Raw genomic sequence first — 13,764 nt, forward strand, 5'->3', positions numbered from 1 at the left:
CGAGTGAAAATGTAATTTAAACTCTTTTGTCAATTTCAGGCTATTGAGCTGTACAAAAACGATGAAATTGAATACGAATTGTCTCCCAAATCTGAATTTTTCGTTTAAAGCGAGTGAAAGGACCGGACGCGGCGTCATCTCACCTTTCTCCACTTTCATGTGTGATACTTGTGCATGCAGATTCGGGACGATTGAATTTGAGTCTTCATTTCATCTCTCGTAATTCAATTTCTGCCATCCCCGTTCCATCCATCACCTTCCTTCCTCTCTCTCTCTCCGTCTCTTTCACCCGGTTTGAAGAGATTGAGCAAACACGTTTAGCCAACCATTTCAACACCAACAGTTTCAGCCAACAACTGAAACTTCATACCTTCGTTATTATTATTGGTCCGCGTCGTTTTTCATCGTCAATCGCTAGCTGTCATCAAATAACTTATACGTGGGCGAACTACACGTTAATATTTTCTGATCCTGAGCTGGATATATTTCACACATTATCTCATCTCATGTTTCCTTTCACACATGAGACATTACATTTCACATTAAAGTACCTTTACTCCAGTAGAGTACGCTGTCCTATCTTCAACAATATATTATTAATACATTAATATTCAATATATGAGCATATGTACACGTAATTTTGTAACTTTTCACTTGAGCGGTCTAGTCGGTCGTTAAATATTAAATATGTATATGAACGAGTCAAATGTGATTATATGCAAAAATAGCGTGCGAATTTCTGGAAACTCTGATGCCTATCAACTATATTGGGCCAGGAACTCTTATCCTCATCCCCCCGTTGTTGTCGTATTGATAAGCACTTTTTGGACTAGCCTTGAACATTGTGGAAATTAAATTGTTGAAATCCTACATAACAAAGATGTGTTTTACATACACGTATGTAGAGAAGTTCCTTTCTGCTCGCTCCTACGTTTCCCAGTCGTCGTCGTCGTTATTGTTGTTACCTTTGTGCCAATGATGGCCGACATTATATAACTTTAACGTTTGTTAATGTCTGTTCATTACATCATTTGTATTATTTGTTCTACTTGTGCCACTTGATTACTGGCAACTATTAACAATGACACTGTGCTCACTTGATTCTTGTCCACCTCCGAATTTCTGTCATTGTCAATAATGAGTCATTCATAACTGCTGTTTTCAAATACTACTTAAATATTTCATGTAGCGTAGAGTAGCGGGCAGTGTCCGACAGCAATTGTCTGCCGTTAACATAAATTCCGATCCATCCCAGATTTGCCTAATGAATGAAAACTATATATTCCGATATTTATGCAAAATCTAAAAATATTGCCAAAACTATATGTATGATGATTAAGGAGAGAAGAGATTTACTCTTGTTGTACTACTACATACATAGATTTACATATATCGTAGATTAGCATTCTTCTACTAAAACAGTATTATTGCTGGTCATTTATATCCATATTTTAAGTAAGATTAACTACAGTTAATTAAGATTTAGAGTTTAATTGTTGAAAAAATCAGTCATGTTTCGATCATGCAGGATGCCAAAGATTATCAAGCTTTACGAGATATTAAATACATTGTTTAAAAAATAAATATCGCGTTATATTCAATAATACATTACACGATTATTATTGTTGACAAATATGTATGTACAATATTATTTACACAAAAACATTTAGTCCAACAATCTATGTGTACCTCTTATTTCAGTAAAAAAAACAATTGTTAGCAATTCTGACATTTTATTTTATTTCCATTTTTATCGTCAATGTCTTAACATATACTTTTGTCGTCGCTTACATAAAAAATACAAACACATTCGCTCAACATTACCAAGCAAATAAGTGAACTCTAAAATATTCCGATTAAAATAGAATCTGTGTCTTTTGGACATTTGCATCATTTCTTGTTATTGTTCATCTTCCAATCATTCTGGATTTGTGTGTATAACATTCAAGTCACGGAAATTACTTTACATTGCATTTCATAAGGACTCGAGTGATAATATTAAAAGTAGGTAAACCTGACTACTACAAACAAGCAAGGCATAATGTGCGCTTGTTACGTGCAATTTATAATGTACATTGAAATTGATGAATAACTTTTCTTGCATAAACCCGTAAATATATAATAAATGCCAAAAGAGGAAACAATCTCGGTCATCGTGAGGTAGAGAGATTATGCAGCCACTACATTTTGTGAGTAGTCGTGTATTTACCTCATCTTGGTCCGTGATTTAATATTATGGCAAACTCCTAATCTTCTTCGTTACGAGAAATAATATTCAACGTGTAGAGAGCCTATTTTGTGTGGTGCCCGGTTTATAATCTTTTTACGGTTTCTGCTCCATTTACATCATAAATATGCTTCTATATGCATAGGCTCTCATAAATCTCACTATTTGTGGAAGATGCAACATGCAAGTTCACCTAAATCATGGATTTGGGTCTCCTCCTCATCCGTTGCTTACGGAAATACTTTACGGAAATATCATTGTCAATTTTGTGATACTGTACGTTTGCGATAGGCACCTGGGCGAAATGCATGGATTGTTATGGAATGTTCAAATATACTTATATGTACCTATTTATGTAGATATGAAAGGCATTGTGAGTTCATCAGTTTTAAAGGATTTCCTTCTCCCTTTTGGACGGAATGTGGTGGGAGTCTGCTCAGCCATTATTTTTTAATCTGACACACGGACGTATGGATAAAATGCCTACATCAAAGGGACTTTAAGCTAATCAAGTTTGTATCTGAATTTGCAAAGCCTCTGAACATGGAAAATATAAGTCCCTTAATTTAAAATAGTTTGCATTTCTTTGGCTTATTTTAATTAAACTCCCTTTAATCACGACCCCGACAACAACGTGGGACGCCAAATGAAACAGAGGTTTTGCCACCTTGTATATTTTGTATGTTGTCAAATCCCATACTCACAATTACTCAATACTACGATGTAACTAATAGAAAAGACGAGAAAAATTGTTAAGTTTCTGAAATTACACGATTTTGTACCTCTGAACCCTTGCAATAGAATCGTTGAATGCGTTGGAACACAAGTCCTAGCCTCATGTACGTAAATATAACATAACATAACGTCACACGCAACAAGTTTGCTGAAAAATTACTGATTTTGCATTCCCCCCATTGCCCTGTTGAGATTCTGCATAAGAGGGACCAACACGGACGGATTTCCGGCCTCGCGAAGAAAAGGGTGGTTTAGAAGTTCTTGTGCAGTGGCGCGTTGGGAGGAGTCTCGAACCAACATTCTGAATTAAATAAATAAATGTATTAAATTATTACCTGTGTAAAACTAAATCTGTTTGAGACTAATTACCTCTCCAAGAATCCAATTAATCTTGTCGAAACCTTAACAAAAGAGAAAAAAACAATTAACGTAAATATGTAGTATCCCAACCCAAACAACAATGAAATTACGCTTTGATTGGCAAAACATAAAAATGTCGCACAAAATAATGAAGTTTCGTTTGAACAATACAATTGGAACCCAACACACATGCCAACGTACGTTTTTTATGGGTCACGGTACATTTCACGGCTTAATTGTACACACTACTATTGAATGACCACAATTTCGATTCTTTTCCACAACATAAAATTGAACTCACCACAGCTCTGCAAAACTACCCATTAATAGTTACGTGTATGCAGGTATAAACTTGCATGCATTCGACTTTTGCGACTTACTTTGATTTGATTCTTTATTCTCGGAGGTGGCATGTCCCTATTAATTAATTAATTCATTGATTAATTAACAATTCTTGCCATGCTTTAGGAAAATTTTTTGATATTTTGCGCACCTTATTCTCCTCATGGCCTGGAGGGGAGGTTCATTGAAAAATGGTGGCTCACCGTCCACCATCTCAATAACCATGATGCCCATTGACCAGCTTGAATCAAAACAAAATGAATTATTACATACGTCGGTCCTTGTAAATAATGCAGTATAAAACCAAACAGAGACAAATAAAAGTATTCAAACGTGTGAAAGTATTACCAATCAACTTCCGTTCCATATGGCAGACGAGAAATTATTTCCGGACTCATCCAGTAGGCTGCAGAGGAAAGTGTGCATGCAATAAGATGAGTACCGCAAAAAAGTAAAATTTAACATGTAGTTAAAGAATATACTCACGGGTTCCAACCAGTGACTTCCTTTTTGGCAATTCTTGAGACACTTTAATTAAAAAAACAACATGGTCAGTTACATGTAATGAATGTAATGAAACGTTATAAAAACAAACCTTGTGCACAAAACCCGAAATCAGAAAGCTTCACCTGTAACAAAAATTTTCAGAAAACAATGATGAGCTCCAGTCATATTCAGTGGTATGAGTGAGTACTATTCATGTAAAAAATACCCGTCCATCAGCAGCAAGCAGTATGGAATCACTTTTGATATCTCGATGTATGACACCTGTTGTGCAAAGAAGTATACACGTTGACGGTAGTTTAGATTCAATTATTAAAATTATCTACGTCGTGTATTTGGAATTGGACTAAATAATTATACATGGAATGCATTTGTGTACCTTGCGAATGTAGGTACGCCAGGGCTTTGAGACATTGTTTGCACACAGTAGCAATTTGTTCTTCGTCCATTCTGGCGTGTGTGACAATGTCTGGAAGGAAATTAATTATTAATTAACAAACTGATTAATGAGCTTAATATTTAATGTGCATACCTGTGAGGGCACCTCCTTCAAGGTATTCCATCACCACCCAAAGCTCGTCCTCCACCAAGAAACTATCGTACATTTCAACAATGTTCGGATGGTGATAGTCTCGCATAATTACCACCTAACAAAGCATTCACGTATATTTTATTTGTATATTTACTTTCTAAGCAAATGTTTAAAAATACTGAAAATCTCCACTGTACTTTGATGGCTCTGATTTACTTACCTCATTGAACAACAATTCTCGTCTTTGCTGCTTTCTCAAGTCCATCTTCTTTACGGCTACTTGACGCCTTGTGGTCTTATCCGTCGCAATGCAAACAATTCCAGTCGAACCTTCTCCAATCTTTATAAAGTTCTCCAAATTATCTCTCGGGTCACCAGGACTGACCACCATTTGAAGGGCCGCACGAAACTGGACAGATAGAAATATATCAAATTGAGGCCTTAAATGGAAGAATAAATAATTCATTTCACATTTAGAGCTTGTTAAGTTACCTGTTCGTGTGTTAATCTAATTTCAGCCGGCTGTGGATTATTATGATTAGCTTGAGGAGATGGCTTCGGAGGTAGTTGAACTGGAAGTGGTGCTTGTGTCTTCTGGTTTTGATTGTGATCCGTAGAGGACGACGACGAAGGTGGGAAGGGAGGCGACGGTTTGACTAAAGGCGGAGCTAGGGGATTGTTCCCTAAATGATACGACTTTGGCAAGGGCGCAGGTGGGTGTTGTTGTTGGGTGTGCATTATTGGAACATTAGTTGCTGGGGATGGCTGACCTGTGCTAACGCCTGTCGTACTTGTCCCACTCCCTGCGGAGGAAATGGACATGTGTGCCGTTGTGGGGCTGGGTTGTGGGTAGTGAGGACGACTAAAGTTCATGGACATTGACATTGGCATTGGGGATGGAATAGGTGGTGGTTGATGTTGCACTTGATGATGATGTAGGGCTGTAGGGAAACTTGTGCTGGAGCTCATCATCCCAGCTCCATTCGTGGGGACGGATCCATTAGCCTTCTCGTGCACCAAACGTGGTCCTCCATTTCCGTTGACCGGAGGAGGTGGTCCACCGTTCCACATGTGAGATGGCTGTTGATGATGCTGAGATGGTTTTGGTGGTGCTTGTGGAGGTTGTGATTGTTGTGGCTGGTGCGATGTTCCTGGGGGTGCTACGGATGATGGGAAACGGTTGTGATTATTGGCAAACCCCATTCCGTTGGTGGGACCATTATTGGACGACGATGAGGGGAACGAAGGGATGCTCACTGCACTGTGACCTCCAACAGGATGAATCGGGGATGGCTCCTAATTCACCACCACAAAATGCATATAAATAATCATTCGTCACACTATAGTAAGAGTATTAACAAGGTCATAAAATAATGACTGTGTTTAGCGGACAAACCTGCATATTATGTCCGTTGACCCCACGATTTGGACTGCCAAACATTCCAGTTGGACTATTTCGCATGTGACCATGCGGAGATGCTACTCTCTGAGGCAGTGGAAGCATCGAGGAATGGTTCGGGTATCCTCCTCTCTAAAAATGTGTGAATGAGAGAGTTAAATATATTAGTGGAAAATCGGTCATCCACACCTTTCTAATTTGCACCTTTACGGTAATAAATTTAATACCTCAATTCCATTCGACTGGAATGGCATCTCATGCCCCATGGCCATGGGTGGAAGGATTTGTCCACCAAACTGCGGAGAAGGCTGATGTGCAGAAAATCGAGATGAGGATCGTAGCTGATGACTAACTGCATCCTCCTCTGGGACCGAAGTTGGGATTTGCATTCTAAAATCTCGTCGTAATCTTGGGGGGCTGGACGATCGGAGAGAGTTGGACCGAACTACGCTGGATATTTTGGGGAGATGACTCAAGTCCTCTCGTCGACATCCATCGCCTCGAACCACCGTCTGGATTATAAATAATTCACAAAAGAACTGTTACGTAAATTCTGTAAGTTGGCTATTGCCTCACGAACAAAAGATCTACTAAACGGGATAAGAAGTCGGCATTTCGGCTCAGGAATTTTTACCCATTGATTTTAAATGGGTTGTTTTTAAGTGAAAGAAAAATGGGAAAAGGTCCACCAAAAGTCATGCCTTGCATGGAATAGAACGTAGGACAATAAGGATTGATTTGATTTATGGTTCCTCACCCGTACCTTCAAATCAAGAATCTCTGTTGGCGTAATCTCAGAAACGTCAACCAGCGGAAGTGGACGATTCGTGCTCTTGAGAACAATATTGCTCCCGACGACTGACGCCCACTGTGGAGGCAGCCCGATGAACCTCCCCTCCTTCTTGTCATATCCCGTGTGCACCCGGTGTTCAAAATTCGTCGGCTGACTGATCAAAACTTTCTTCTTCTTCTTCCCAAACATTTTGCTCATATATTTTGCACAAACCACTGGCTCAAAATATTGCTACCTATATATTTTGCATATTACATACGAATATTGCTAATGGATGGATGAATGAATACTGTCTGTCGCAATCCAAGTCTGAGGCACAAGATTATTTTTGGATTTTAAGAAAATAAGTCGGATTGCTCATTGCATAGTCATTTTCATATAATTTTACACAGCACATGCAGCGTCACTTGATGTTCATTCTGTACATACATATGTACAAGTGCGTATTTGTATTTGTATTAAACTCCTTGGCTGACTAATACTGTCCAACGTAGTTTCATAGGAAATTTGAGACTTTAGTTGATAAATACGAAATAAATTTCCAGAGGCATTAAATTTCATGGAGAGGCACTAGGCGGACGAATGATGGTTGGACTTGTATTACTATTTCACGGTTTAGCTAGTTAGTCCATGGACGTCAGTTTATTATAATTTTCAGGAATTGTTTAAAAACATTAATTCCATTTCTGGCACGCTGAATGATGAATCATATATCCTCTTTGTCATACTAATAAAGTTGAATTTATAGATGTAAGAAAAATTACACGATTAGCACAAGAAGTCATCACTCAATACATTAAAAACTCGCCAAAGTTTCAGTTTTCACATCCTCCAGCTAGCGATGGCTGAGATTTATTGGTATTTATTATTTGCCATTTGTGCCAACCGAGCCGTAATAATGTTTCATTGGCACCACTGCACTGTTGTGAAAACATTCCTTATCTTATGTAATACTCCAATATTTACGTTGTATGAACACAACTGAACATCAATACTGATCGTTTGGTTTGTTCCAATGATGAAGATGACGTCTCACAGCATCTCCGCGAGCATTGCACTTCTCATGAAACCTCCACAAGTCTCAAGGCCTTTGTTGAAATGAATAAATAATATGTACATACATAAGATTGGACGAAATGTGATTTGACTGGTCGTGCACTAATTCCCACATACACAAACACAAAGCTTGGCTAATTCAATTTAGCAAATCCAATAAATTTTACCACGCGACAAAGACAATGTCAACTTCGATGTAGAACAATTAACAATGGGTAATAAAATTATGTACGGATTACTCGAGTCCATCCAGCAACAGCAGTTCAACACCAACAGAAACGAGTAGCGTACTTATCTTTGATGCGAGTAATTTGTAGATGATGTACTTTTCAGCGTCGATTGTATGCGCCGTGTGGTGGTCGAGTAAGTATAGCAATTTGCAATCTCGAGTTGCATAACTCCTCTCACTTGCACCTCCTTTCGTATTATTCCCTTTCTTGAACAGGCACAACATTTACTTTTGCTGATGGCTGACAGGTAATAAGTGAGGATGTGAAATGGAATCTTAATATTCAACAAAATATCTTATTCAAACGGACGACGAGACCTGTTTTATTCATTCGATTTGTTATTATATTACTTCATCGGATGTTGGTTTTCTTCGTCTTGGCCAATTCATTCACCACGCACACTTTTTATTATTTAGGTCTTTTTGCGACAAACTAGTATGCACTTTTTATTTACTTAATTTTGGCATGTTGGCTCAGATATGCAAATAGTGGTTTCCCATTTCGATTCTTCATAACATGACCGTCTCAGTTTTCACAATATTTTTGTCTGATTTTTGTAATAGCAGTTACTTATAATTGGTGATTAAGAAGAGTAGAACAAAAACATACTTGTAATGTAGTGATTATTATTTGTATTATTATTAAGAAGAATAATCCGTGTTGGTGTACACATGAAAATTTGTGAGGATTTCTTTGATACTTTTGATTTGATTTTTTTAAACGGTTCACAGTCAGACTTTGTGTATCTGCAGATTGACGATTATCCGGAGAGAATACGATAATATGTAACAATAAATGTTCAATATTGGAAATAAGTTTAACCGACAAGAAGCAGATTCACGATCACCATTCCATACAAAACGTAGAAAGGTTTGCGTTTCAGTTTTGTGAGTCCATATCGCAGCAAACCTTTTAGAAAACTGAACCCAACTCATTCACATCTCTGCCCTCGCTCACTCGTTCTCTTTTCTCACTTGACATTGACTTTGGTACAGTTTGCTAGAACCGAAATTGATGGATCCAGTGTATTTTATTTTTTTAGTGCAACATTTCCACCAGAACACAAACCAAACCAGACCCAGTTAATCAAGTGGTGATGATGATGATGCGACCATGTTGTTGTACATATAAATATAATAGCCGATAGTGGTAATGATAATGCTAGAGGACTTCATAAATATTAACACACACTGCACCTTGCATTTCTGTCAGAATACATTACCCAAATATTACACCATGTTTTCGAGGGAGACGATACGTATGGAGATAGAAGAGCAGATCAAACAGCTTTTAATACTAAAATACAACCAGACCAAGCCACACGAACGATGCGATATATTGCCAGTCAGCCATTTGGTTTCATGCTGGTTCGAAACTACAACTACACAAACTACGATTCTCAATAACACAATACTAAAAAACTTAACTTCTTTTACCAGTGGGAAAAAATCCTTGTTCATGGATCTCTCAAATTCCACTAGCCCAGGCACAGGCTTTTTAACCTGTTTGGCTGGTCAAAACTAAATAAGAGTATCTAGCTCTTATTTTACTGATGCTGTCTAATAATCCTACGAGGCTTCTCGGCTCTAAGTAAGTGCAGTGCAAGCAATAATATATATCTCAACGAAATGGAAAACCAAGTGCACTAACCAGCAACAACTCTGTCAGCCTATAAGATCCATGGCGTATTCACGAAATAAATGGAAAAAGATGTAGATATGAACATACCATGAGACTTGATGGGTTGCATATACCTTCTCTCTAGCTCTACATCATAATACACAGCTCTAACCAGCTTCTAAGGTACAGAAATAAGAAGAGGAGGAGGATTAGCTTATAAAAGTCGGGACAGGTAGGTTAGCCATGGATGGAGTCAATCAGTGAGTGAAAACAGGGCTTAATACGAATGGATCAGGTACGTGGTATTAGGAGGCAGGTAGAATATAGCATAGCATCCACCTCTAGCATAGACTTGAAATTTCGACAAGTTTTTCATCACAAAAAATCTTCCAGAGTGTATGCCTGTGTATACATACGTACGTAGAAAGCAGGTAAGATATGTATGTACTCGTCGAGTGCATGCACCCATTGGCATTGAAAAGCAATACATTTGTACATATATGCGGGTAGAAAAAAGGTATAATGCTTTCTGCAGTAAAGTCAAAACATGCATAATAATATCCACACAATTCTCCTAAGTATGTACATACAAACGCAACCTCTTGGTTACACAGATTACAGAACATCTAAAATACTAATAAAATCCTTTCCAGCTCCAATACAACGATTTTTGTGAGTATGGATGACTATCTCACAATGATACGCAATACCTGACTTTCTTTCTACGTTGTTTCTATGCATGTATTATTGTACAGGAATATACCTTTGAGGAGGGGGCAGTTAACCATTTTGGGAATATCAGATTCCTTCAATAGAAATATGCTGCATAAATACTTGGAAAATTCGGTCGTGAAAAATTCTTACTATTCGTACGACAAACAAGTCAAATAAGTAAGTCGTTGTATATATTGATCGTAAAGATGCATAATAAGTTGGATTCGCAGACCACACAATTTTTGAACGGTTTGATGATACCGTGTTTGTACATCGTCTATATGACTCAACCCTTCACTTCACCTCAAAGAGAGGGCTTAAGAAGAATGGGAGGAGAAGGGTTGTTGCATTGCTTACTTACTTACTACGAGGAGACAGAATATCTATCGTATTGTTGAGTGAGAGCCATTTAGTTGCTGTTGTTGCAGGTAAAACTTTTTATATTTTTAGGGTGAGACGGAGGGGTTCGGCACGTTACCTTCATTTTACTACGCTGCTGCATGAAAATAATACGTAACGTAGTGCCATACACGTTGGATAATCATGAGACGACTCTGAATAATATACATTTATGAGGGTTAATATGAACTCTTTGTATATTTTAACAGGTGCTGCTGCTGGTATTAAGTAAGAGTATAAGTCGTAAGCAAGCACTGGGGCTGAGGAACTCCGGTGTCTCACATGTCGTTCCATCCAGTAGCAATATGTAGTACACCTTTTTGTCGAAATAAAGATGGAATATTGGTCGATTTTTCCTAGCATGCATATTCATGCGACAAAAATTTGTGTACTGTTGGGCAGGACTAGGAAAGCAGCAAAGGATTATTACTTTGGCTGAGAGGATAATGGTGCCAGAGAAAGAGTCACAATTCCTCTGAGAGGTAGTTGATGATATATCGCATCGGTCGTCGGTGCCAAAAAGTAATCGTCTCGCCATCGACCAAACTATTCTCGACGAGGGAGGAGTGCGAAGAATCGACTTCACAATGCAATGTTTGACTTGAGAGAGATATTGACAAATGCGAAATACTCGTGACACTTTTCTAAGACTTGTTAAGACGCAACATCAAATACTTAATTTATGCGTGGTGCGACTTGTTATTAGTATCATACTTTTATCTTGCTGTAGCTTTATCATCATGAATGGTTTTTACGACGCATATATTTCTCTAAATAAAATTATTTATACGTATCCTATCGAGTAGAACCAAAAAAAAACGAATGTTGATACGCAAGCAAAATTAGTAAATCCGATAAAATCCATTATTATGTGAAGGGTTGATTTTGAAAAGACGAGAAGACATCTTTTTTCTGGATCAGAAGAAAAAGATCTGGTATCACCTTAAACCCTTTGGATAGTCGACGAGATGTCTCAAGATGAGATTAGAACTAATTCTCTACAGCCGATAACTTTGTCAACCTATTTCATACTCCCGAAATCTTATCAGGTAATTTTTTACGTGCAACGCAAGGCGTGCACGTTTTTTTACGTGCAACTATCGTATTGTGTGGACCTTATGAAATTTCAGCTAAATAAATGCAAGAAGTAGCGAAAATATGCAACATCTCATCTTCCCCAGTGGCAAAAGTGGGTAGTGAAATTTCCCCGAGGAAGTTTCTCACATTTCCCAACCTAACCGCGAGAGCACCCATCGGAGAAACTCGCACAACCAACACTACTCATTGTTCATTATAATTTAAAGTCTTGTAAAAACTTAACTAATTGCACTCCTTATCGTCGTTTCAGGATTTTAGTAATTTGTGTTCATCCCCGTTGGACTTTGAGGAAACTTGACTTGTAGATTGTGGAGGTAATGACATATTCTAAATATTATTTTATTTGGTGTTTAATTCAATATTTGTCCGACTGCAAACTACAACACATTTACAATTTTTTTAAATTCACATATGTGTAATAGATTCTTCCCTACTTGGTCATAGACGATAACTCAGTTATATTTTAGATTTAGCAATAATATCGTGGAGTCAAAAATAATTTTTCTGCATGAAGTCATTATAGCTTTATCTTCTAAATATATGCAGATTTCTCTTGACGGCGTTATACAATGGATGAACGGATCGACGTGTTGGAGATGAGCGAATTAGAAGGAGGACCGGAAGGGATCGGTGGCGAAGGGTACACTCAACTTCTCGCCCTCTATTTGGCCACGGGACAAATATGTAGCTCTAAATTCTTGTGGAAGCGCATCCCTCAGGCCATGAAGGCCGGATCTGAAGAACTTGCAGCATTATGGGCGGTAGGACAAACACTATGGCTCAAGGACACTCGCAGTTTCCATAATACCGTCAAAGCCTTCCAATGGTCAACAACAATTGCCCCTATTGTAGCCAAACTCATCGAAACTGTACGCGAAACCACTCTCCGATTATTGGGAACTGTATATACTTGTGTAAATACACAAGATGCAGCAGAATTATTGGGTTTAAGCGAACCGGAAGTTTGCTCACTAATCTCGCCTTTAGGTTGGACGATACAAAATGGACTGCTCCATCCGGCAGAATCGGTAGCCCAAAATGTTTACTCCATGTCTGCCGATGATCAAATTGCAAAATTAACTGACTATGTTAGCGTATTAGAAAATTAAACAGTGTATACACGATTTTTACAATTTCTGAATGTTGGCCAACTCTTTAATTAATCCGGAATTAATTCTAAATATCTTATAACCTTATATATGTAAGCACACTTTCTTTGTATTTTCATTGCGTAAATATAATAAAATAGTACTCGTACAGTCGTACAATACAATATTTCAAATAAACTGACTTAAACTTCATTTCATTTCTACTTTTTCGTGATCATATGTTTACTACGGAATTAAATTATACTACCTACTACTACACTATGCATAATGCCAAAATATATTGCTTTTTGTTCAAAATATAACGACTCGTTTTACATTGGAACAACAGCCAGTTTTAAGTAGTGGAAAGAACCAAAGCTACTTATTGCGATCAATTTGTCCATCGGTCAGCATGATAATTCTCAAACGCGTGCAAAAAAGTGTATTCAAATCTGCTGTGCAAGGCCCGCATCATTATTATTAATACACTATCTATGGCAAGGCCTCATTTTTTCGTTGATTGGATAAAGAAGTAAATTCGGAATGTTGCATGCAATTATGTATGCAAAATACATTCATGCTTAGTAAGATTGCATATTTTTTAATTCCTTTTCCTTTAGAGTTTGTCACATTGAACGTCGGTCGGAACTGAATGAGATTTTTTTAA

General features: G+C 37.8%; 3 protein-coding genes across 8 annotated transcripts in view; 2 read left to right on the forward strand and 1 right to left on the reverse strand.

Annotated features, from left to right (window-relative positions):
* The window catches only part of LOC110844299 (1-phosphatidylinositol 4,5-bisphosphate phosphodiesterase), a 35,808-nt gene extending 33,926 nt beyond the window's left edge, over positions 1 to 1,882 (forward strand). For all 5 annotated transcript variants that reach the window (XM_022090472.2, XM_035847976.1, XM_035847974.1 and 2 more), the window contains one exon: positions 40 to 1,882. In XM_022090472.2, the coding sequence (XP_021946164.1) occupies positions 40 to 108 (69 nt within the window). In that variant the 3' untranslated portion in view covers positions 109 to 1,882. The remainder of the gene's footprint in view (positions 1 to 39) is intronic.
* Positions 1,717 to 9,784, reverse strand: LOC110844300 (serine/threonine-protein kinase PAK 5). 2 transcript variants are annotated; one of them, XM_035847977.1, is made up of 15 exons: positions 6,857 to 9,784; positions 6,327 to 6,611; positions 6,097 to 6,231; positions 5,193 to 5,996; positions 4,921 to 5,109; positions 4,701 to 4,815; positions 4,548 to 4,637; positions 4,377 to 4,432; positions 4,260 to 4,293; positions 4,151 to 4,192; positions 4,013 to 4,070; positions 3,816 to 3,905; positions 3,703 to 3,739; positions 3,332 to 3,363; positions 1,717 to 3,263 (listed from the first exon to the last, which is right to left on the reverse strand). In XM_035847977.1, exons 1-15 carry the CDS (start codon positions 7,088 to 7,090, stop codon positions 3,119 to 3,121), a joined length of 2,346 nt encoding a protein of 781 aa, XP_035703870.1. In that variant the 5' UTR covers positions 7,091 to 9,784; the 3' UTR covers positions 1,717 to 3,118. The 2 variants fall into 2 exon arrangements, with proteins under 2 accessions (XP_035703870.1, XP_021946167.1); XM_022090475.2 differs by having other exon boundaries at positions 6,863 to 9,782.
* Positions 9,785 to 11,120: 1,336 nt separating this feature from the next.
* LOC110845096 (COP9 signalosome complex subunit 8) lies at positions 11,121 to 13,291 on the forward strand. Its single transcript, XM_022091457.2, has 2 exons — positions 11,121 to 12,323; positions 12,556 to 13,291. The coding sequence occupies exon 2, from the start codon at positions 12,579 to 12,581 to the stop codon at positions 13,116 to 13,118; it is 540 nt and encodes a 179-aa protein (XP_021947149.1). The 5' UTR covers positions 11,121 to 12,323; positions 12,556 to 12,578; the 3' UTR covers positions 13,119 to 13,291.
* The last annotated feature ends 473 nt before the right edge of the window (positions 13,292 to 13,764 follow it).

Source organism: Folsomia candida, unplaced genomic scaffold (genome assembly GCF_002217175.1).
Source record: "Folsomia candida strain VU population unplaced genomic scaffold, ASM221717v1 Fcan01_Sc002, whole genome shotgun sequence".
NCBI classification, from domain to species: domain Eukaryota; kingdom Metazoa; phylum Arthropoda; class Collembola; order Entomobryomorpha; family Isotomidae; genus Folsomia; species Folsomia candida.